This window comes from Dysidea avara, chromosome 14 (assembly GCF_963678975.1).
Source record: "Dysidea avara chromosome 14, odDysAvar1.4, whole genome shotgun sequence".
Lineage (NCBI taxonomy): Eukaryota > Metazoa > Porifera > Demospongiae > Dictyoceratida > Dysideidae > Dysidea > Dysidea avara.
This window is the reverse complement of record NC_089285.1, coordinates 4265639-4288640: the sequence shown is the minus strand read 5'-3', so window position 1 is coordinate 4288640 and position 23002 is coordinate 4265639. Positions and strand designations below refer to the sequence as shown.

General features: G+C 37.3%; 3 protein-coding genes across 5 annotated transcripts in view; 2 read left to right on the top strand and 1 right to left on the bottom strand.

Annotated features, from left to right (window-relative positions):
- The first annotated feature begins 314 nt into the window (after positions 1-314).
- LOC136243966 (SWI/SNF-related matrix-associated actin-dependent regulator of chromatin subfamily B member 1-A-like) lies at positions 315-5153 on the top strand. The gene is made up of 4 exons (XM_066035506.1): positions 315-497; positions 3296-3486; positions 4759-4890; positions 4979-5153. The coding sequence occupies exons 1-4, from the start codon at positions 315-317 to the stop codon at positions 5016-5018; spliced, it is 546 nt and encodes a 181-aa protein (XP_065891578.1). The 3' UTR covers positions 5019-5153.
- Positions 5154-12644: 7491 nt separating this feature from the next.
- LOC136244945 (adipocyte plasma membrane-associated protein-like) lies at positions 12645-16619 on the bottom strand. The gene is made up of 6 exons (XM_066036472.1): positions 16311-16619; positions 15938-16065; positions 15508-15615; positions 14541-14937; positions 14297-14480; positions 12645-13085 (listed from the first exon to the last, which is right to left on the bottom strand). The coding sequence occupies exons 1-6, from the start codon at positions 16541-16543 to the stop codon at positions 12855-12857; spliced, it is 1281 nt and encodes a 426-aa protein (XP_065892544.1). The 5' UTR covers positions 16544-16619; the 3' UTR covers positions 12645-12854.
- Positions 16620-16677: 58 nt separating this feature from the next.
- The window catches only part of LOC136244944 (protein strawberry notch homolog 1-like), a 28437-nt gene continuing 22112 nt past the window's right edge, over positions 16678-23002 (top strand). For all 3 annotated transcript variants that reach the window (XM_066036469.1, XM_066036471.1, XM_066036470.1), the window contains exons 1-2: positions 16678-16816; positions 21269-22119. In XM_066036469.1, the coding sequence (XP_065892541.1) occupies positions 21278-22119 (842 nt within the window). In that variant the 5' untranslated portion in view covers positions 16678-16816; positions 21269-21277. The remainder of the gene's footprint in view (positions 16817-21268; positions 22120-23002) is intronic.

The following is a 23002-nucleotide window of genomic DNA, read 5'->3' as shown; positions in this document are numbered from 1 at the left end:
GATCATGCTGCTTCGTTTGCCATAGTAACAAAGCAAACTGTTTCAAAGAGATACTAAATGATTTGTGTGTATTTTAGTAGTGTTTTTAATAGTCCAACGTAGTTAATGTTTGTCTACAGTTTCGTGCCATCCTACTACTCCTTGTCCCCCATCCTACTACTTCTTGTCCCCCAACATGCACCGCCTGGCCTGGGATTATTTTCTGCATTCAGCATAGTTTCCAGTTACAGGTTTCTGACTCCCTGCTTCACAGGCTTACTGTTAGCCTTCTTGCCAGGTCCCTAGAGGGATAGTTGTCTAATAAAAAAAAAGTAATGGTAGCAAGTCTTGATGAAAATGGTACCACAGTTGAGACACTTCATGACCAGGGTGCCCACACATTACACAGCATCGGTGAGGCATTTGAGTACCACAACGAACTACTCATCATATCTTTTGAAGCACCCTTCATAGGGAAACTAACATTAAACCACCAACACAGTAGTAATATCAGACCAGTTTGTTAAAATGGAGTTCTTTCTTTAACTGTAATATACTGTATCATGTACATAACTTATCAACTTTGGCCCCTTTTCTGTGTCAAGTCATTAGGTCTAAGTCCCTGAAATTAGGTTAGGTAATCCTAAGGCTGCAGCACATGTTGCTGTCAGACCCTCAGTGCTGGTCACTGTAAAGTGCTAATAATAAAATAAAATAATAACTTCAGACATTAACACACGCTACAAGTGTGCTGACTAAAGGAGCCCATTGAACCAGCAAGGCTTTGATGCTCTTGTGATTTAATACCTATACATTACTGTAAGGCTAATTTGAATCCAAAAAGTTGCAGTCATTTCACTGAATTTTACCATTCAAATACGTACTATACTTCAAACTAGTAGTTCAATTCAAACGTGCTTCACTCACCCTTCCAACTTTTCACCATGAGGCATGAGCTCAGCTTTATCACGTTGGGGTGCTACAGTGAACAAACTCCCTGAATTAAGGACGTGACACTTCTTGTTAAGGGCAAAGACTTTAGTCTGACCCTTTTACCTCTGAAAGCCACTACCAAATATTGTGTAAATTTCTGGACGCCAAAATGTCCATGATAGAGCTTCCACTGTAATCTCATATGGTAGAGATTTGTGTGATGGCCTAACTGCGGAGAAGCCCGCATATTAAAGACACTATGGGACCACCAAAAGCGTCCTGATTATCAAGGTATCCAGGTCAGTTCACATACTTTATGACAGTTACAAAGTGTACAGATTTTGCAGGTGTCCTTATTTTCAAGTGTCCTAACTAACAGAGTTCACTGTAGTCATCAAGAATGTAGAGTATGAGTATTTAGTATGGAGTATAGTTGTCAAACTCAGGAGTATGATGTGTTCCTTGTCCATTTTCAAGTATCATTTACAGAAAATTTTGACAGAGAATCGTTAAAACACCACAGTGTAATTGAAGTGTTTCATTTCATTTAGTCATCACTGTGTGTAAATAATTTTATTTTAAGAGATCTTTTAGTTCCTCCTACTGTACGTATTTTGTAGAAAAGCAGTATCCACTTGTTCGTGTGTTGTGTGACCATGTGCTATGTCAAACTTAATGTGTATACAATGGCCTTTTTGAAGTACCCTAAGACAATGTTTTCATTTACCTAGTCTAGTTGTGTATCAAGTTATGGAGGAAATGTCTGTGTCATATGTTGGAAACTAGTGTGATGGCCTTATTAAACAGGTGTCCTCTGACTGTCTGTGTTACATGATGAAGAGTATTGGTTCTCTCATGACAACAATATGAGGTGTTACCATGATCAAATTGTCCAGAGTTCAGCCAATTTTCAAGGTGTTATTTTCAAAGAAGTTTGATGAGGAATCCTTAGGAGAACATAGTACTATACATTGACCACATCAGTGGTCCTCTACACTTGTCACCACTCCCTGACATGTGTTTGTCAATATTCATATTTAGTTTAGTGCTAAATGTACATGACTGCAATATATTAGTGTGAGGGCAGGCTGGCTGTGTGGCCATTTGATGGCTATGGCTTCAAGTCTTCACTAGTAATGCTCGACTAACTGTGTGTAGTGATTTGATGGCCACTCAGTTAGCGGGAGTGATTAGTGTGGGTGTGTGTGGGTGGTATACAAGTGTGGTAGAGCTCTCTAGATAATATTACTGGCTATTAGTGAGGATACAAGCGAAAGAGCCACACAAATACAAAGTTGACAATTAAGTTACCACCGAAATACAATATGTACTGAGCAAACAATTAGTAGGATTAATATGCATAACTTATTGCAAATAAACACAACATTGTTGTCCTCTCAGTGGGCTTCAGTTATAAGAACACTACTAACACCCATACACTGAGAGGCGTCCTCCTAGCTATCATTCTCCCACACTGTGTGGCGGATATTATGGTGTACAGCTGTATGGAACTTAATGGGCTGTAAGCCTGTTGACAAATGAAGGTACTTAGTCATACATGCATGTAACACGCAAACACACACATACACTACACACAAAAGGGAAAGCCTTTGGCAACAGTGTAAAACACAGCTACTGCCTCCCAACAAACTGGTGCCATTCAAGTGCTCAAATCTGGCAGGCAGCTGGGACAGGAATAGAGTCTCATGAGCAGAAGTTACAGAGCCCAAGTTCCACTATGGTCCTAACAATGCTAAGCGAGACAAGAACAGTCAGGAATTTGCTTCCCCAACTGCCGCAAGGTCCCCAATATATAGCTGGGTAGGCTGAAGCAATGTGAGAACAGTTTCTTGCTCGAAGATACAACAGCAATATCATGAAGCATCAAACCTGGAACTTTGTGACTACCTGGTCAGTGCTCTAACCACTTGACTATTCTGACAAGCACGCAAATACCATGCACACACATACACACACTACACAAACGTATGTGTGTGTGTGTGTACGTGCATGTCTGCATGTGCGTACATCCAGGTCACAAGTCACAAATATACACAGTTAAATAAAGAAGTGATCTAGTGCAAGAAGCACTTATTTAATTTGGCACCTTGAAGTTTTGGTGATATCAAGGAAAAGAAAATCACTTGCAGTGATATAATGTGTTGTAGAGGAAATAGCAAATTATACGAAATATCTTGAATAGTATATTCCATTAATAACGTGTGTATATAGTGTATTGAGAGGATAAGTAGGTTGTTACTACTATAAATTTAATATACTACACACGCACGTACACATATATACATGTGCACACACACACTCACACACACGCACGCACGCATGCACAGAATTATCTAAGCAGGTATCCTGTTTCCTTCCTTAGCTTAATCTCCATGTTGGTAACATCTCATTGGTGGACCAGTTTGAGTGGGACCTGTCCAACCCCCTGAACAGTCCTGAGGAGTTTGCCAGGAAGTTGTGTGCTGACTTGGGACTTGGTGGAGAGTTTGTCACAGCCATAGCTTATTCCATCAGAGGACAACTGAGCTGGCACTCAAGAACATATGCATTCAGGTACACACAACCTTACTGGTAACAATCATGTAATATATAGAAATAACAATTTGTATTAGCTATGTGATATGTATGAGTTTGGCATTATATTTGGCATCATATTCACTATTCAACCTTATTGGTAACAGGTATAATATATTGGAAAACAATGTTCTCAAGTACATTTTGATTATAAATGGAATTAAGCTGAGTAATGAATTCCACTTTGTTATGGTTGTCATGTCGGCACAAGGGTGCGTATCAGATAAAGCCTATTGTCAATAAACGGGGTAAACAGCAAAGCCATGTGCAGAGTGTTTCTGTTGTGTTGTCAACTGATCATGTACACAAAACCTGATAATTTAATGTGTGAACATGGAGATCAAATATTTGAAGCTGATATGCAATGTGATATGATTGGCTACCTTTTATCTGTTGTAGTAGCCAGAGAGTTTGACTGATTGTACTACTGCTGTACACAAAAGTTTTTTACAGAAAAATGTGTATCCAAGGCACCGAGTTATGATCAGTGTAATTGTAATGACATTTTGAAAATGATTAACTTGCAACACCTGACAGCTTGGGTCTATAGTCAGGGGTCTGTAGTCAGGTGTCCTGAATTCAGAATAGTGCTGAGCAGTTTTGACATTTCATAAACAATACAGTATTGTCAACTTGATATTACAGTATGACTAAATCATTGGCATGCATTAGTTGGTCTGTAGTTCTAGACTTAGACCCTAATCATTTTTCAATAATAATATAATTCCGTTGAAAGCCGACTGCAGTATATACACATCCATTCGTATGTACTGTCTTCGTACAGATAAGATTTGTGTTTTAGAATCCACGATATTTGCATTAGTCAAAATATTGCACAGTATCAAAAACAGATACCTCGGTTTGACTAAAATATTGTCATGTTGCTCAGCACTACAGGAGTCCAAATTTATGCACACTAATACAATTGGGACCATGGTTAAGTGTCCAGAGTAACTTCTGTCCATTTTAGGCTGTATTACCATTTTAACCAACTACCAATTTGCAGGTGCTATTATAATCAACATCGTTTACATGCCTTGATCAGAATATAGAGTAAATCGTAGGTGAAATGGTAAGAGTTATTAGTAGTTTACCTGCTATACTAGTAATAGTTGATTTGTCTTTGATTACTTTATAATTGTCCTTAATCCAAGCAGGTAATTGTATCCTTTGCAGCCCTACATTAATGATTACAAGTAGTGACATGAATTTCCCTTAGATCACCACAATCCATTTTTTTAATTTTATTAGTGAAGCTCCACTGCCGACAGTAAAGATGCCAGTCAGACCTCCAGCAGATCTGGAAACACGGGGTCCCACAATACAGGTACTAAGTGATGCCGAGATGGAGAAGAAGATAAGAGACCAGGACAGAAACACAAGGTGCGTACCTAATACAGCTCACAACTTGTAGTCTTTACCTGTTTAAATTATTTTGTGATGTCACTTGTGATGTAATTTTGCTTTTCAGGAGAATGAGAAGATTGGCACAAACTGCTCCAGGATGGTGATAATTAATTTTACTGTTATTATTACATCACTCAAACTGTACCATAGCACACCACAGGACACACTATCCTGTAATCTAATACACCACACTTCATCCTGATGTATTATTATGTGATCATCATGAATATCTACTGAAATATGTTTTGTCTAGCATATATACGTAGTCTATGAAAGATCTTTCTACTACAAATGACGTAGTCTATTTTACTACAAGATTGTCATAGCAAACTGCACATGTTCTCCATGTATGTAGTGTACACATGGATGATACATTTTTTGTGTATACAAAACTATTGTACAGTATACGCATGTACAAAGCACAATGCAGGTTTTAGACAATTAAGGAGTGATGGAAGCACCGAGATGATGTTGCTTACTATTATATCAAAATTCTTTGTGCTATTGGAAGCCATTATTTTACTGGTAAGTTTTAATGTTTCTGTTTGTGTATCTTAGGCTAACTGGTGAATCACTATGGGGGATTTTAATACGACACCTTCACCAATATGGCATGGTTTGCAATGTATATGATTATGCATGCACACAATGGCTTTTTGTAAAGAGCAGTATCATTAAAATTGTAACCATAGTGATGGAAGTAGTATACCATCTTCATTGCACATGGTGGAGAGAGCTTTTTTCAGATGCCTAGTGCATGAATATAATTTAAGTTGTAGAAAAAATCATTTGTATTAGTAGCAGACACTACATCTTGTTCTCTTACTATATATTTTTAATTAGTGTGATGTTCAGCATTGTTCAAGGATTACTATAATCAGTAAGTTTACATGCCTATTTGAATCTTGTAGCACCTCCACCTTGCTGCTATTTTTAGTGACAAGTTTTAAATATAGTTTAAATTATGGTCTAGTTTGGTGTAGTTGTGTATTACATGTTGTAGCTGTCATTGTGGAAGCAACATGAAATGAATCCTAATTTGAATAATTGTGTGGTTTGTTGCAGCAGCACATGTGCAACAAGCTGCCGGTAAGAAAGACAGTCAACCTTAAACTTGTCATCAATATCACTGTGTGTCGTTTCATTTGGAAATATTATATGCCGAGGGAGGCTTGTTTACCCTAATAGGGAGTAGCAAATTTGAATACGTTGTCAAGTATACCATTACAAACACTGCTTACAGTGATGCATAACAACGGTAGTGAGTTTTAAGTTTTGGCATGAGATGGTCACGATGACTGGTATTTATATGGGTTATATGTACAAGGCTCCACCTGTTAACTATATACATATTATTATGCACATGGTACGGTATACCGAATGAAACTGATCATGCTACACTGTTGCTGGCAATACTATGCTCTAATAGAGCATTCATCTCCAGGTACATTTTCATCTGTGTAATAAATGAATATGATTCATTTGCAGTTGTATCCACAGTTGAAATGTATTAACAAGCAGTGAAACTGCAGCATTTCATGAATGGGGGATGGTATACATTCCCTTATTTAAACATAAGTATAAGAAAGTGTCTACCATAGTTATGGTCTCTGTTCCAATACAGAATGGTGTTCATCCTAGTATACCTCATTGTGACTATAGTAAAGGACATTTGATTGTTTTGATGGTTATGGCTTCTTCTAGCTTCCCACTTGAATTGACCAAATGAGTGTGGTGATTTCAACACTGACAATGGTTGGTGGTAGTTAGTGCATGTACATTTATACAGATACACTAATATTAACAGTCTGCGTGCTTCTTATAAGGCCAGTCAACTCTCTAATGTGACCATTTTTATAGTCAGGTTTTGGCCCCCATTATGCAACCTCACTGCAAATAAATCTTTTGCCTTATTTACTAAAGATTTCTGTGGATGAGGTCACAATGAGTATAGTGAGTTTGGTAGCCTGCTAGGAGCTGTATGGTACACGCAACATTATATGATAATCTAATATGTTTTATAGGCTCCATGCATGCTTGGATCTGACGTGAGGGATTCCATTTATTTTTTGAAGTTCAAGATTTAATTTCTTGCACCTCTTTTTTGAGCTCATGGAAGGTTTCACCATGCTGATAAAAATTTGTAATATCTGTATATCATCTTACTGTCCTGTGATAAGGTAGTACACACTGTTGTCTGTGCTACAACAAAACAATATGGTTTGGTCTACTGATCCACATACTACAATACTACAGGCTGTCAACATTGCCATTGCATTTATTGCACTTACTGTGTTACAATAAGTAGCTTTTCAATGTAATAATGAAGGCTCATTTAACTACTCTCTAATTTATTAAAAGGAAATACCAAATTATGTTACACTCATGTACTAAACCATTTAATTAATTAAGTTTTCTTATTGTGTTTATTACAGGTCAATACTATGATGTGTGTATATGGCAAGTGTTACATCCATATATAATAACATAATTCATTTATAACATGCAGGAAAAATAATGTCAGATACAACTGTATGGTATTTTGTTGCTACAGAATTGTCCACATACAAAATATGGCTTCTATTATTTTATTTCTTATTGTTTACCTCACAAAGGAAATGGGACACAACTTTAAACACATCAGTGTGCATTAAGGGCTTCAAAAGGTACAATACATTGATGGTAAAGTCCCAACAATATTTGTGTATAGCCGGTAACACATCAGGAAGATGATTTTCTATGAATTACAAGTTGTTGGAAATGTATTCATATAACTGAATACAAATGGTCTTGCCCAAGTAACCACAATCTTTTTATCTTTCGTTCTGCAGGTCAGAAATAAGGCACAAGTCTTTTCATGTGCCATTTCTAAAGTAATATTATATTTAGTATGCTGTTGTGTAGTAATAATAATAATATGTTTAAAACAGTGTATGTAATTAGTTACACAAACTGCTAAGAAGTAGTAACATTATACATTATGTTGGCTAGACTATTACAAAGTGACCTGTTTATAACACTAGCAATCATGTTTAGTACTAACACACACTACAGTAATATACCTATACATGATGAATGTCCCACTACTAAACGTATGATCTTGTTGCCAATTTTGATAGTTTCTTTGGATAGATCACTACAATATAGTACGTATGCAAACCAGGAATCAAAGTGTCACTTTCTGTGTACCTCACAAGTAGAAATGTAATGTATGATCGTATATTCACAGCTGCAGCCTTCCTGCTATAACTTATACCCATGCATGCTATAATAACTATACTATTTCACTGGAAAGAGGCAATATACATTTGGGGGAAGCCGCAAGGTCATTAGTGCATAAGGAAGTACTAGTCAGTGTAGATACACTGGTACATGGATCATACATGCACTACAACTGCAGCACTAAACATATTGTAACATGATACAGCCACACCTAATACATACAATTAGCTATAATCACACATCATTGCTGTAATGGTTGCTTGTGATGTTATGACATGTAAATCTGGCACAAACTACTCCTGCAAATAATAAAGCGTTTATTTTGCAGGCCTGCTGTATTACACAACTGTCAGTGTTACAATGTAAAAGACAATTTGCACGGAGACCACTACACGTGCTTGTATGATGTATAGCTGATTGATAATGTAGAGTTTTATGTTGCATTCTCAGCAAGTTATATAGCTTATGAGTGTTATGTGAGAAACCGCTTGATTGTTGCTTAACATTTTCTCTTATAGTCTTCATAAAGTTAATTATGTGACAACAAATCTATTGTAGTTACTATAAACACTCTGCTCATGCAAACCCACCAGTCATACAGTCTGTTAGGTGTTGCGGCTACTAGTTGTAATCAGACCATACCATATTGACTACACTCCTTTTAGTCACAGCCTCAATTGACCATTGATAACACCAATGTCATATTAGTGAGTACTGTGAGCACTCACTTTATCCTTTTGGGGAATAGTCGGAAAGAAATTCAAGTTTGTGATATTGTGATCTAATTAATTCAGTTGTTTAGAGTTTAGCCGTCTACATACATAATGTCACTCCATGCATAGTATCCATACATCATCAGTTACTTGCTAAAAAAGCTTCAGCACATATGCATCATGTTAACATGTAATGTTGTGCACTGAATTCTGTGTTCTCTTTTCATAACTTGAACTTTATTATGCGACCCCTAAGGGTTTTGTATTTCAAATAACTATGATGTCTACACAGTATAGACATGATATATACTACAAGGTAAGTAAGACACATGTGAGCAGCATGCAGCATTATATAGGTAGCCAGCCTTGCATACTACCAAATACTACCTAGCTATAGTGTTGTGTGTTCCTTGAATTTCCTTTAACACACATCATTATTCAAGCATAGAAATCACCAAAAAACTAGACATCCACTCACTCCCACAATTCTACAGTTGGATGTTTATATGGTTTACTAGTGTAACACTAGTCACTATTCGAAGTTAGATCATTGCAAGTCTTCTTAAAGGAAACGCAATGCTACATCTTAGGTCATATCTGTTCTAAGAAATGGACTTGGAAACTCAGTGAACAAATAAAATTGACTATGCAATGTAAAGTACCAAATGTACTCTTGTAGCTAGCTAGCTACTATAATGATGTAATTGGTGGATTGTATTCATAAGCAAGAACAATTAACTATGTTAACAATTGCTATGGGCCTGTGGCTAATTAAAGGTCACCATCCAAGATGTCTTTAAAGCAATTTTTTTGGTGGTGAATACCATTAAGCACCTATGTACTAATGTTTGTTAGTGATTTCATCAGTCAAATTGACTTTACTTTTAATTTATTAAACACAGTATAGGAACTGACGAGATGCTTTTTGCTACTGCAATAATTATTGATTTAGTGAGTTTGCCGGTATTTAGCAATTGGATATAGCTATACGCTCCACCACACATATAAATTTTGCCATTTCTGTTAAAAGAGGGAGAGCATTTTTACACTGAATAGAGATCAGCTAGGTTGTAGCTGTCATGACAAGCTATTTACAAGATGCATGGATGCTTTGTCATGTCCAATCACTCATGCAGTGTACAGTGTAAAACTATAGGATGGTATAAGAGCTGCAAGTGTCAATATAATTATTCTAGGCAAGCCTAGCTATAGGCTCCTGCTGGCACTGTTTCATTAAAGTGATGAGTATCCACAAATGTAGGATTAGTAGGCTGGTGTAATACTTATCAAGTTAATTACACACATGAGATGGTCATACAAATTACACACTTATTAGGCACTATTGAACCACATCATATAGATGATGTTCAGCTGATCAGTTGTACTGAAGCACTTTCAAACTGAATAATTGCACCTAAGCAGCTTGCTAGTTAATCCTGTGTGTACGGCTTTTGTCAAGTACTGAAGATGTTTATTAATCAACACTAGTATCATTAATGTGCAGCTCTGGATGTAGCTACCATCTGGCTGAGCCTTTATTACATGAGCAGTAATAATGATATTTGTGATTTGAAATACTTTGCATAACAAATTAAACTTTTTTTTTGTTGTTACCCACTTTCGATAGCGTCAATCAAACTGAATTGAAGTGCTTCATGATATTGTCCAACTTGTGAAAGCTTTACATTTTTTCTGGGTTTACAATTAGTACTATACCAGTTACACACTTAGGCAGTAGATAGGTGATATGATTTACGTCAGGAGCCCATAATTGCTGCAAGGCACAAGGCCCTTATGGCTCTTCATTACATATACACAATACCACATAAGCAACACTGTCATTAGTCAACTCTGCAGTCTAGGAAATGTCTACTTGTATTCATATACACATATTGGTACCCATAGCTAGTTACATCTGATGTAGCTACCTAGCACTAATGATATTTATTAGTTACAATTGTGCAAGTTCACACTACAAGTTAAAGGAACCAAGTGATTAATTAAATCCTTCCATGAGATGTGTTAGGTGTATTCGTTAATGACAAGTGACAATGTGGTGGATGTACACATGTAGCAGCTATCTAAGAAGATAGTAGTGGATCAGGGGAACATGCATACATACGTGGATAATATAATGCATGAGCACAGCCCCACAACTACTGAAGAATTATGTAGATCAGTTGGGTTCAAGACTTTGACAAAACATTTACTGTAACGTGATACAACCACACCTTGATATTCTTGATACATCTTCACCTGATAATTGCATTGCTTGTGTGTGGTAGGTGTGATGTTCAGCTACAGAGACTGCTCACAGGCAATGCCGGGTAGCTACATACCTGTAGGTAAGTACATGTGTAGACAGACCACAGCACAAGTTTGCACACTATTATTAATGCATTCAGTGAATATATTAATGTGGTCAATGTGACTACCTTAAGAAAGCACCTGATGACTCACCTATCACTACACTGCGCATGTGGTTCCCCAACAATTCACGTCCCAAGGTAGTAAGGCTGCAATGGATACAAGTGACACAGTATGCATGGCAACATTGTTGTTGCACGTGTGTGTGGATTTTCAGGTCATCCCGATGCAATAACACCTGGGGTGACGATACCCCAGTAGTGGTGTAGTTATTTTGTGATGGTTTCTATTAGGTGATCATGACCAGCCAGTGTAAGCCTTGTGTATGCATAACCATGGCAACTAACGCTTGACACATGCAACCTGAGGCAAAGTTGTCATATTCAAACCTGATAGATAGAATTGCTAGTACAACTGAACCTCCTACAATACTTGTTGTACATTCATCACTTGCAGTGACAGCCTTCGTATCTAGTTGCACACTATTAGTCATACTTGTTTATTTGTTCAAAACCCTTGACTACAAACACTCCGGTGCTTTAAAATCATTATCATCTACCATCATCTTAACTTTGTAGTTCTACGCACTGCAGGAATTATATCATATCCTGCAAGTGGTCAGTGTAGCTATCATGTATACCGAGATTATTAGTTTATAGTACTAACTATGGCAGATCATGTATTACCAGCTCAGAGTTCTACATTGTCCAAACTAGTATTATCTCTTTGTGGTCAATCAGTGTGGACTATAATATTATTACATTTTCATCAAACCTGTCACAAGTTTTCACATTGTCATATAGACCAGGTAATTAACCAGTTGGCAATACATTGGCCTACACTGATTGACAAAGTAATTTGATATTCATTATTGGCTGGTACATGACCAACTGATACAATTGTGACAGATTTAGCTAAATCACTTGACCACAGCTTTTCACCAAATGGTTTCTGGTTCATATCATAGACTTTATCTATACTGATTTACGGTACATACTGTATTTGGAGAAGTCTACTTATCTAGTTAGGATGGAAAATGCTGTGACACTACTCACATCACATGCACCAGCACAGCTGACAAAACTAAGGATCACCTGACACATGTACTAAAGCATAATGATACTGGGCACATGGCTCAGTTTCATGTGTGCACTGTATAGCTAATGCTATGACAGCCCTTTCTATCTTTCATGCATTACTAGGTCACTATGCTCTTCAAGTGGTGATGAAACCTTAGGTGACATATTTGACACTTGCACAGAACACTGAGCAATGTCCTTAACAACATGCATAGGTACCATTTCTATCAGGTATGTACAAAAAAATAGACCTACTATATAGTGCATCAACATAAGCCTGTACTTTGGGTTTACCCAAACACCAGCAACCTCCAACCAATACTTCACCATGGTTTTGTAGTACACTTGGTTTCTTTTGTAAAAAAATCTTGATAAAAATTCATTGGTAGTAGTCATTGTCACATATACAACAAGAACACATCAACTGAGGCAAACACAATACAAAAACTAACAATACAAAAAAAAGTCAAGTTAATTTTAAAAACTACAGTAGTTGTCGATTTGATAAGTTATGTACATGATACAGGTATATTACAGCTAAAAAAACAAGAACTCCATTTTAATGAACTGGTCTGATATTACTACTGTGTTGGTGGTTTAATGTTAGTTTCCCTATGAAGGGTGCATCAAAAGATCCGATGAGTAGTTCGTTGTGGTACTCAAATGCTTCACTGATGCTGTGTAACGTGTGGGCACCCTGGTCATGAAGTGTCTCAACTATGGTACCATTTTCATCAAGTCTTGCCACCATTACATGTTGGGGGACAAGAAGTGGTAGGATGGCACGAAACTGTAAACAAAGAAAAAACAACATTAACTACATTGAACTATTAAAAACACTACTAAAATACACACAAATCACACAGTATCTCTCTTTGAAACAGTTCGTTTTGTTACTATGCCAAACGAAGCAGCACAATTAACACTTGTTCAAAACAATTTGATATCTCACTAGATGAATGAAGTGTTAAACACCTTCAACCTATCATCAATTAACATGTTACTAAAGTAACAGGCTGTCAGAATTTAAAAAATATATATTAATGTGGGGTTTCTAGAAACAGGATAGACACTTGATCAAATGACATTACTTAACAAGAAACCTGCTAGTTTACAATGATTCCCTAAAGCACCCATGTTGCTTACGGCTATACAGTTACTGCTAACTTAAACTCTAACCCACACAACTAACACAAGCCTACAACTGATCGAGTAAGCCCAGAACTGTGTTTGATATCATATTACCACAAATTAAGACTCTACATATTCACCACTACCATGGTCAGGCACACAAGATGTCAATATAATATCTAACAGTGTTTGTGTACATAAGAAGCCCCAGTAAACATCATCACTACAAATATAAGGACCTCTCATCAGCCATGATTACTCAAGTGATAACTATTGTGAGGACAATTACTCATATTCTCTTGAACCACTAATAAGGTTAAGAGTCCTACACCTGATCATGATTGGCTCTACAGTGGTTGCTATTGAGACTGATGTATAGTAACAAGAGGGGTAAACACTGGATAGACTAGAAGACTGAGTGAACCAAACAGGCAATTACTCCACCTGTAAAATATTTTCTAATGTTTTAGAAAATGAACAACTAAACATAATAATATAGCCCCCACACTAAACAGTAGTTATCATAAGGTTAGTAATGTGTTTAGTTGAGAGGTAATGAGTATACCATTAATTTTGGGCTAGGTCCTATGAGCTCACACCATCTCACACTCCTTTACATCACTGTACTGATTGTATATACCTTGGAATGTAAGCAAACAAAATTTAGGAATACAGATAGGCCACTAATTTATGTCATAACCCTTTATCACAAATTGTCAATAGTCTAGCCTGTCTAAGGAGTACTTATAGCATGTATACATTGGCAATTTGGCTACTCTATTTGGACTAATACAAGGTCTACACATGCATAGTTTAACAAACTGTTCAATAGAGAGATACCATTGTAAGTGTCTTGGGAGAGCAACTTACATGGACTAGTATCCTCCTTAGCCAAGCATTCTCTGCGAAGAAGTCTAGTGACTGGACATGTCTGATGAATGGGAAGGCGACCCAGTAACCTCCTTTGCTTGATGGCTGAATGTTATCAGGCAGTCCTGGTAGATTGTCAGCAAATATTTCAGTCTGACCAGCCTTGGCACCTTTGACGTAATACCTAAAGGATTAATCAGAGGTTAACCACAAGTTTCTAAAGGTGCTTAAACTATAATCATACCTCAGAATCCTGGCTCTACCAGTCTCTGACACAAGTACTGACTCGCCATCATTGCTTACTGATACACCATTGGGTAGGAATAGATCTGGTACTACAGTGTGAAGAGTGTCTGTCACTGGGTTGTAATGAAGCAATTTTCCACTTGGGATCCCTTCAAACACTTCCAAAGCAAAGTCATTTCTTTGACAAAACTTTGTAACAAAGATACTGCCATTGGGTAGCACAGCCAGATTGTTGAATGCAGCAAAGCTTGATGCTTCTCCACCAGAAAGTACGCTCTTTTCACCAGTGATGACGTTGATTTTGAGGAGTCCAGTAAACGGATCTGCTACAATCAAGTTTCCATTGGGATCAAAGTCTAATCCAAGTGGTCGACTACACTTCTCCCCAGGAGAATCTACACAAAGAAAACAGCACATTAGAGTTGTGTCTCTCCCACACACACACACACAAAGACCCTATTTGATTGTCACCCAATATTACTAAAGATTAAAACTCTATTCATAGTGTACTCGACACACTACCTCATATTCTCCCCCCCAATGTGCAATATGATCAAAGCTGCTCAAAGCCTCAGGCAATGAGTAAAACTAAAATGTAAAAGGGCTCAGGTGATAAATAACCAATACACCTACCCCATCAAGACAACTTCATGATATCATTTCTCATCAACCTATCTGGCACCAACTCAGTTGGGGTATACACCAATAACAAACATCTTTAAACTACTGTTGCACATTGAGGCATACAACATTGTACAGAGTATAACTAATTCCACTGAAGTAAGTACTGTTAAGGAGATATTAACATAACCAAGTGGTACCCACAAAAGCCTACTAAGCTAACATGATATAATTAGAAGTGACAATTGCTGCCATATGTGGCTGAAGCTAGTTCAATTAGTTATAGTGTAATTGACTGGACCCACTCAATCAAGCAGTAACCACACTACACATCTGCTACTTACCACAGTGAAAATATGGTGGCTCTGATAATCTTGAGATGACAGTGTAGCTCTCATCTGTAACATTGATCTTGACTATTCTACCATCCTTCAGACCACTGTACAAGTCTCCTGTAAAAATATATTACAGTAAATCTTGTAATAAGTGTATACAGAATCACTATGGATAATAACAAGACCACTTGTAAGAGGTCATGTATACAAACACACACACTGGGGAGGCCAAAGATTGTCCCTGTTGTATGACACAATCTTAAAACAAAAAGTTACTTTGGAGAAATCAACCATCACTAACTACATTTTCTAATGTTGAAGTATTGTATTACAGTGTGTCTAACAGCTAATAACAATGATAACTTAGTAGTGCAATAAGATTTAAGTTGAAGCAAAGTTGTGAGTAATGGACAGGCTGGTACATGTGTGTGGTTCGTACCATTTTTATCAACTGCGAATGCTTCTGGTCCAACCATGTCTCCTTCAAATTCTAATCTTGTAGCCTTCTGTAGTCCATCGTTCACTGCTAGCACACCCACTAACTCTGGCATCGTTTTGTTGGAATATCTGGTAAAGGCAAAGAGATGGGTTTAACAATAGTATTTCTGTGCAATCACAAACATTCTATTCAATAGTCTTATGCACGAAGTCGTACATGTTGCACTAAATAACCTACGGAGCAGAGCAAGCCAGCTACTACATAGCACAAAATATCAGCTACAATAGTCTACAAAGCAAGCCCACACTAGCTCACAACAAAATACAGACTAAAAAGTTCACAAGGCGCCCAACGGCCGCGATATTGTACTTACTTGTAAGCTACGGGATCAATCGGTGATGACACTAGTGCAACTATTAGAGGTATCACTACTGCCATGGTTAGCACGCTCTCCCAGCTGCGGCGCTTTCGTGACTGAGACACATGAAGTTTCGGCATCTTCAAATCTTCCATCGTGGAATATTTCTGCTCCACGACTGTCTGACATGAACTAGTTCTGCGCATCTTTTCTCGATGAGATGTTATCAATGTTAACAACTTCAACATGAATTGACTTGCTGATAGTCTTAGCAACTTTCACCCTTTTTATACACCATTTTGCCGAAACTTAATACGCTCACGCGACCGGTGACTATATCACGTGCTACAGTAAATTGTAACATGTGGCGTTAATTCTAATTATTGCCTATCCGGCGTGTGTGCCCTTAGTGACGAAAATTTGACATGAAATGAACGACTAGAAACTGAAAGGCGAATTAAAAGGAATAAGTTTCGTGGAATGCGGGATAGTGTTGGGTTGAGTACAGCGGTGTTTCACAGGTATGGTGTTTTTGTTGTGAAATCTGATGTCAGCGGAAATGGTTTAACGATCTGTTGGGAAAAAAATGTCAAAATGTTGCTTGTTACACTACCTCAAAAGTGATACTCAAGGAGAAAGTTTGCTTACTCATGTTTTGCCCGTATAAATTAATGTTTATTTTGTTCTGTTGAGGTACACAAATTGTTAAATTTGCTATAAACTTCACCATCTTCACTGGTTGTTCACTACTTCTGCTAGTTTGAGGTTGTCACATTGCAGGTGTACATGTTTACACTGGTGGTGTTTATTGATGTTTGGATGTTGTTAACTGGTAAACAATGTGTGTGGTTGTGTTGGTTAGTAGTTTGTGGTCGTGTTGTGCTGTGAGTGATATTTTTTGGGATAGAAAACATGAAAGTGGATGTCAACAAAAAAATTATTACAGAAGTGTTTTAAAGTTTGCTTACATGAATGTTTCCAGTGGCCAAACATTCTTTTTTTACGCCACGTTAGTTACCAGAGGTATGGGTCACTTTACTTTGTAATCAGTTTGGTGTATACAACTCACTGGATTAATATTGGCCTTTTACCCTCTTATCATAAGACAAAAAGGCTCTGTTTCTATCATGTACTGCTCTACTGTGTACCGTGTAAGGGACAGTGTGGTTCAGACGTTCTATTGGGTCACTGTGTTGAGCTGCATGATTTTGACAGGTTTTGTACTTTCAGTGTAATGGACATCTGTAGAGCAAATAGTGGCTTGATTGGAGCTTGACCATTTAAAAAAATGTCCATATACTCCATAGTACAGTGGATTTCAGTTTCACAATATTTTTACACAGTATATTGTAACTATGGGCCAAGTTTAATAGTTCTCTGTAGAGTCATGGTTTTGGTTGTTTTGATTTTAAAGGGTACACTTTTCCATTAGCTAAACTGGTCTGTTGGTAATGTAATATGATATTGGATACATGATATATTTTAATACATGTTACTTCTCTTCACACTGATGGACAAAGGTAGTGCAATGAACCCATAATATGTGCACATAATTGGGAAACTTTATAAAGGTCTCCTTAGTTCAAGGTTAAAATGTACTAACCTACAGTGTGTTTGTGTGTAGTGTAAATACTCGTAATTTGCTGGGGGGCTATTGAAGAGGACATGCAGTTAGTTAACAAAGTAGTTTATAGTTTGCAAGCATTCATCTTACAAGGTAGCAAAAATAATATTATCTACCAAGTGAGATTCAAATTCAGTAAATCTACAGCCACAAGTGAAATTTTAAGCTATAACCTCTGCTTTTAAGATTACCACAAGTGCTGTTGAGTCACAGTGCTGATAAGAAATATTTTAGTTCAGATGATGTGTGACATCAGGTGATGAAGCTCGACTGTAGTGACGAACGGGTCATTTACTGCTAATGTTTCTGTATTCACCATCAGCATCCTGATTTTCATATGTAAAACTTTAGCTTTCTGTTCACCTGCAGCTGTTCACGATAAAGTCACTTGTTGTAGAGTTGGCTTGGCTACTCCGTCATACAATTGCTGAATGTTATAGAGCATCAATGAAACAATAGTAGTTAGATAATGGATCACAGAGTTGACTATAATGTTTGTTGCTTCTGAACAAGAGTTAAAATGCTGCTAGTATGTATATACTCCAGTGACTGCCAATTAAAAAATAGTTATATGTTTTAATGTTTAACAATCAGCAAGAGGTCTCCTGTATGGCATGCGTTTTAATGTTGTTTTCACTAAATTTGGTTGAGGACCGATTGTTTATGATTATCCAGTCCAGAATTAGATGGGTAGGAGGTGGTAGGGGTATAGTTGGCATGCTACACAAACATGTTCTTGTACTGGAGACTTTCCTGCCATTATTCATCTATGGCTAAGTGCACTATTTGTTTAGTGTTTCATACCTTGTCACCGACGTTGTGTACTCCACTGAGTGCATGCAGGGCAGTCAAGGCAATTAAACTTCATGAATTGCTCTTATATTCCACTGCTATGAGAGTAGCATTGCTGTACAAACACTCATGCAGTGTTGTATGTACAACCACAACTAGTAGGATGATCTGATTGGGTTGGTGGTTTTCACTGTCTTGTTACTAAGGTCATTTCTTTATTAAGGCCATACATGTTAGTCCCTTATGTGGCACATAAAAGATATCCGTCCAATGTTGGAACTTCCCTCTGATCAGTGAGGAGGTTGATGTATGGTTTTCAGACAGATTGAAGTACTAACACGACAGTTCTAATGCTATTTTTTACTATAGAAATTCCTTGGTCAACGCATGTGTATAGCTATTACTGCAATCACCCATCATCTAGTACACTAATAATTATTGTTTGTTTTATTGTATTTGCACAATCTTCAATAATTCTTATGAAATTGTAAATTAAGCTTTCCAAGAAATTACAGACTGGGGTTGCTTTTTTCAGCAGGTTTATTAGATTTCTTAATCATCTATGGTTGTTTTAACTAAGGCTGAATTTAGAGCCATGACCAAGAGTAGTTTGTGTTGACATTACTGAGTATTGTTCAATATTGTAATGGACATATTAGGACACACTTAACACTTGGTTGGCCTTACGTGTGCATGTGGGGCAATCCATGGCTGCTGTATACCCTACAAGTTGTTAGTCATGTGTTGAAACATGGAGTAGTGTGTGTGTGTGTGTGTGTGTGTGTGTGTGTGTGTGTGTGTGTGTGTGTGTGTGTGTGGGAAATGTTACTAGATGTTTAGCCACTAGCACAATGTTGGGCTTTGCTGTACATCAAGATGTCAAGACTTGTGTGTATTTGTTTGTAGTTATATGTGTTGTTACAAGAACACAAAGCCATCTTGTCCTTGTTTGTGTAGTGTGATTTCAAACCAACATTCGTATTTACAAAGTTGAAAGTTTTATATGCCTACTCAGTGATGTTGTGTGAAGTGTGTAGTACCATTAACGTAGGTATATTGATAATGTATCTTTTTTGTACTTTGTTTTTATGTGTGCGTAGTGTGTGCCATTTGATTGCGATTGTGTTTGCAATGTACCACTTTGTGTAGAAACAAAGAAAACAAGCGCTACTACTACTACCTTGGCTTTTCTTAATCTTGTTGTGTTTTGTGGTTGCTAGTAGCAATGTAATTATAGCTAAGTAGTTCTTTCAAGGGCTTACAGTGCTTGGTTAGTCCTGGTACTGAAGTTGTAACAATATATAACTGTAGTGGAGAGTTTCATTTTAACCTTGACAGCCTTCTAAGGCCTTCTAAGCATAGATAATCTTGTCAAGTGAATCTCCAGTGTATGTAGCATCTAAAGATAGTCGTAGATACTTCATAATATTTCACTAATGCAAGATGAGATGTTGTTTTGTGTTTACAATGATGGTGTTTTGTTTGATACTTACCATAATGTCCCACTACTACATTAACCTATCCCACATGTTATCCCACTGGTATGAGCACAATGTCTACCACATATATTATTATTTGTATACGCACCATAGGTCCTGTGTAGGTTACTGGTAATTTCCCTAACAGAGGAAGTCCCAATTATTGGTCGTTATGTTTGTGAATAGTCGGGATCTTTTATAAATTTTGTAATGTGTACATTAGTCGAGATGGGCTGCACTAGGATATACATCATTAGCATTCACACTGAAGGGATAAATATACAGTAGTTTGACGAATATTAAGGTTGAGTGAACATCATCCCATCCATGTATATAGTAATGCTGTAGTGCACATGTGGTATACTAGGCCAGTTTATTTTATTATCTACTTGTAATGTTTACAGAAACTATAACATCTAGGAAATTAGAGTTGACTGGTATTTGATTGCTTGCAATATTTTATTATTTTAATATTTAAGATATATGTAGGTGGTAGTAATTTTTATTGGTCACTGGAGTGACTATTTATTTTAAAGTTGACATGAGTAATCAGTGTATTGTATGATAAGACAGTTAGTCCCTACTAGGTGGGATGACATATTGATAGTGTGACAGTTGTAGGTAGCTATCAAAGAGTGTTTAACAGTTAGCAGAAATGTTGTTTTGGGTTTTTTAGCACTTTATAAACGTATACCGCAATCCTTGATGTGCAGGCTTCTAATCCACTGAATACACTAACATCTCTAGCCCACATGTCACTGTAAAGTGTATTATGATTGAGGCACATTATAGAACATCTCAGTGTGAATACATGCTGTATATGAACTTTGCAGTAATTTTCCTCTAATGATCTTACAGTGTGTGTGTTCTTGGAGGATTTCCTTTGTGGTTTTATTTCCTGGATTTGTGTGGGTGTTAATTTGAGCTCATACAAAAAATTATAAAAGAAAAGCTGCACTTAGTCTGAAAGTGGTGATTCCATATGGCCAAGATATGGTCAATAGTTCATTTTCTGGGTTGTGTACATTCCCCAATACTGACATTCACTAACAGTTTTATAGTGTTTATTTCACTATTAGGGATTGGCCATGTCTGTGTCAGAGGAGGACATTTTGGCACTAGCACTGAACAATGCTGCCAGCGAGAGCCCCTCAATTAGTACAGCTGCTAGCGACACATCTGGACTGTTGGATTTCCTTGATATTCGTCATGTTCTACCTGTCGGACCCATCGTTGATCCTACCATTGTTCCAACGCAACAACAAGTATTACCTGTTCAACAGGAAACTGATAACTTGATTGACATGCTTGATCTCTCCAATGACAAAGTAGACACAATTTCTAACAATGATTTGGACTCCTTGTTAGAAGAAGCATCAAAGATTGAAGTGTCCAAAGACCTTGAGGCAGTTTTTAAGTCTCCTAGTACTGAAAATAATAGTAAGACATTTAATTTATTACAACCGGCAAAACCTGTATTACCTGTTCAAATACCTGCCGTACCTGCCAAGCCTGTCGAGCAAGCTGCCAAGCCTGTTGGCAAAGCTGTTGCTAAGCCTGTTGAGAAACTTGTTCCTATCACAAAATCTAATTTGGTTACTGTAACCAAGACTAATATTAATCCAACCAAGGCTACTGTTAATCCAACTACAGTGCCTATTGTTATTCCAGCTACAGCAAGTGCTGCTACCACTGCCGCTGCTGTTGCTGCTAACTTTTCTGTTACTGAAGCATTTAAGGTACTAGGTACAACAACGACCAAACCAGTTATAAGCCTCCAAGGACAACAGTTGATTAATCTTCTCAGTACCAGTATTGTGAACAGTTCAACAAGAGCAGTGTCTACTCTACTGAATAAACCTGTTGTGTTGTCAACTACCCCAGGAACTAGTTCAGCAACTAGTTCAGCAACCACCATAGTTGATAGAAGGTGTGTGTGTGTGTTTACGTGTGTGCAGCCATCCAGCTGTAACATGTTTACTGGGGGAAGCAAATATCCAACTGTCCTTGTCTCGCTTAGTGGTGTTGGGGTCATTGTGAAACTTTGGGTTCCGCGACCTCTCTCCATGAGACCTGGACAATCCTCCTTTGGGTTACTAGTCGTACACCGGGAGGATTTGCCAGCATAAGACTCTAAGTGCTTGAGTAGCGCACAGGAATCCCAGTGCTGGCAATAGCTGTGTTTTGCATGGCTGCTATAGGCTTTGTTTTGTGTGTGTGCGTGTGCGTGCGTGTGTGCTTCACTGCATGTACACGGATTGGGAGTATGTTTGTTTGCTTGTATGTATACAACCAGTCCCTGTTATTGACTGTAATACTGCTAGTAAATTAATAAAATTAAAAGCTTCCTTATGGAAATTTATTAAATCAACACTCTTGAATATCCTATGTATATAGGCTGTGATGTTGTCTGCATCTGCCCATAATTATGTTTTATCAGATTACTATAATGTTTGTAATTAAATTTTGTGAGTGGTCATAGTACAGTGTAGATGTGTACAAGTAGTTCAGAGAAATGGATCATGTACTGTACAGAATTTGGCATATCTGGGTTGAAGGCATGTTTATAGATTATTTGACTTCATTTTGACTTATCATTATTACCCCATAAATTGTCACTTGTCAAAAGATTAAGGTTGCTCTTATAGACTAATTTAGATGCTTAGATGTTAAGACTTCTGACATGTGTACCATGGTGGGACAAAGTGTGCAGTGTCTGAGGTGTATGTAATTTGGAAACCAATATTGAGTATAGTGTAGTGAATTAATATCCTCAGATCACATCCTTTTGTTGCACAGAGTTCAAAACAAAT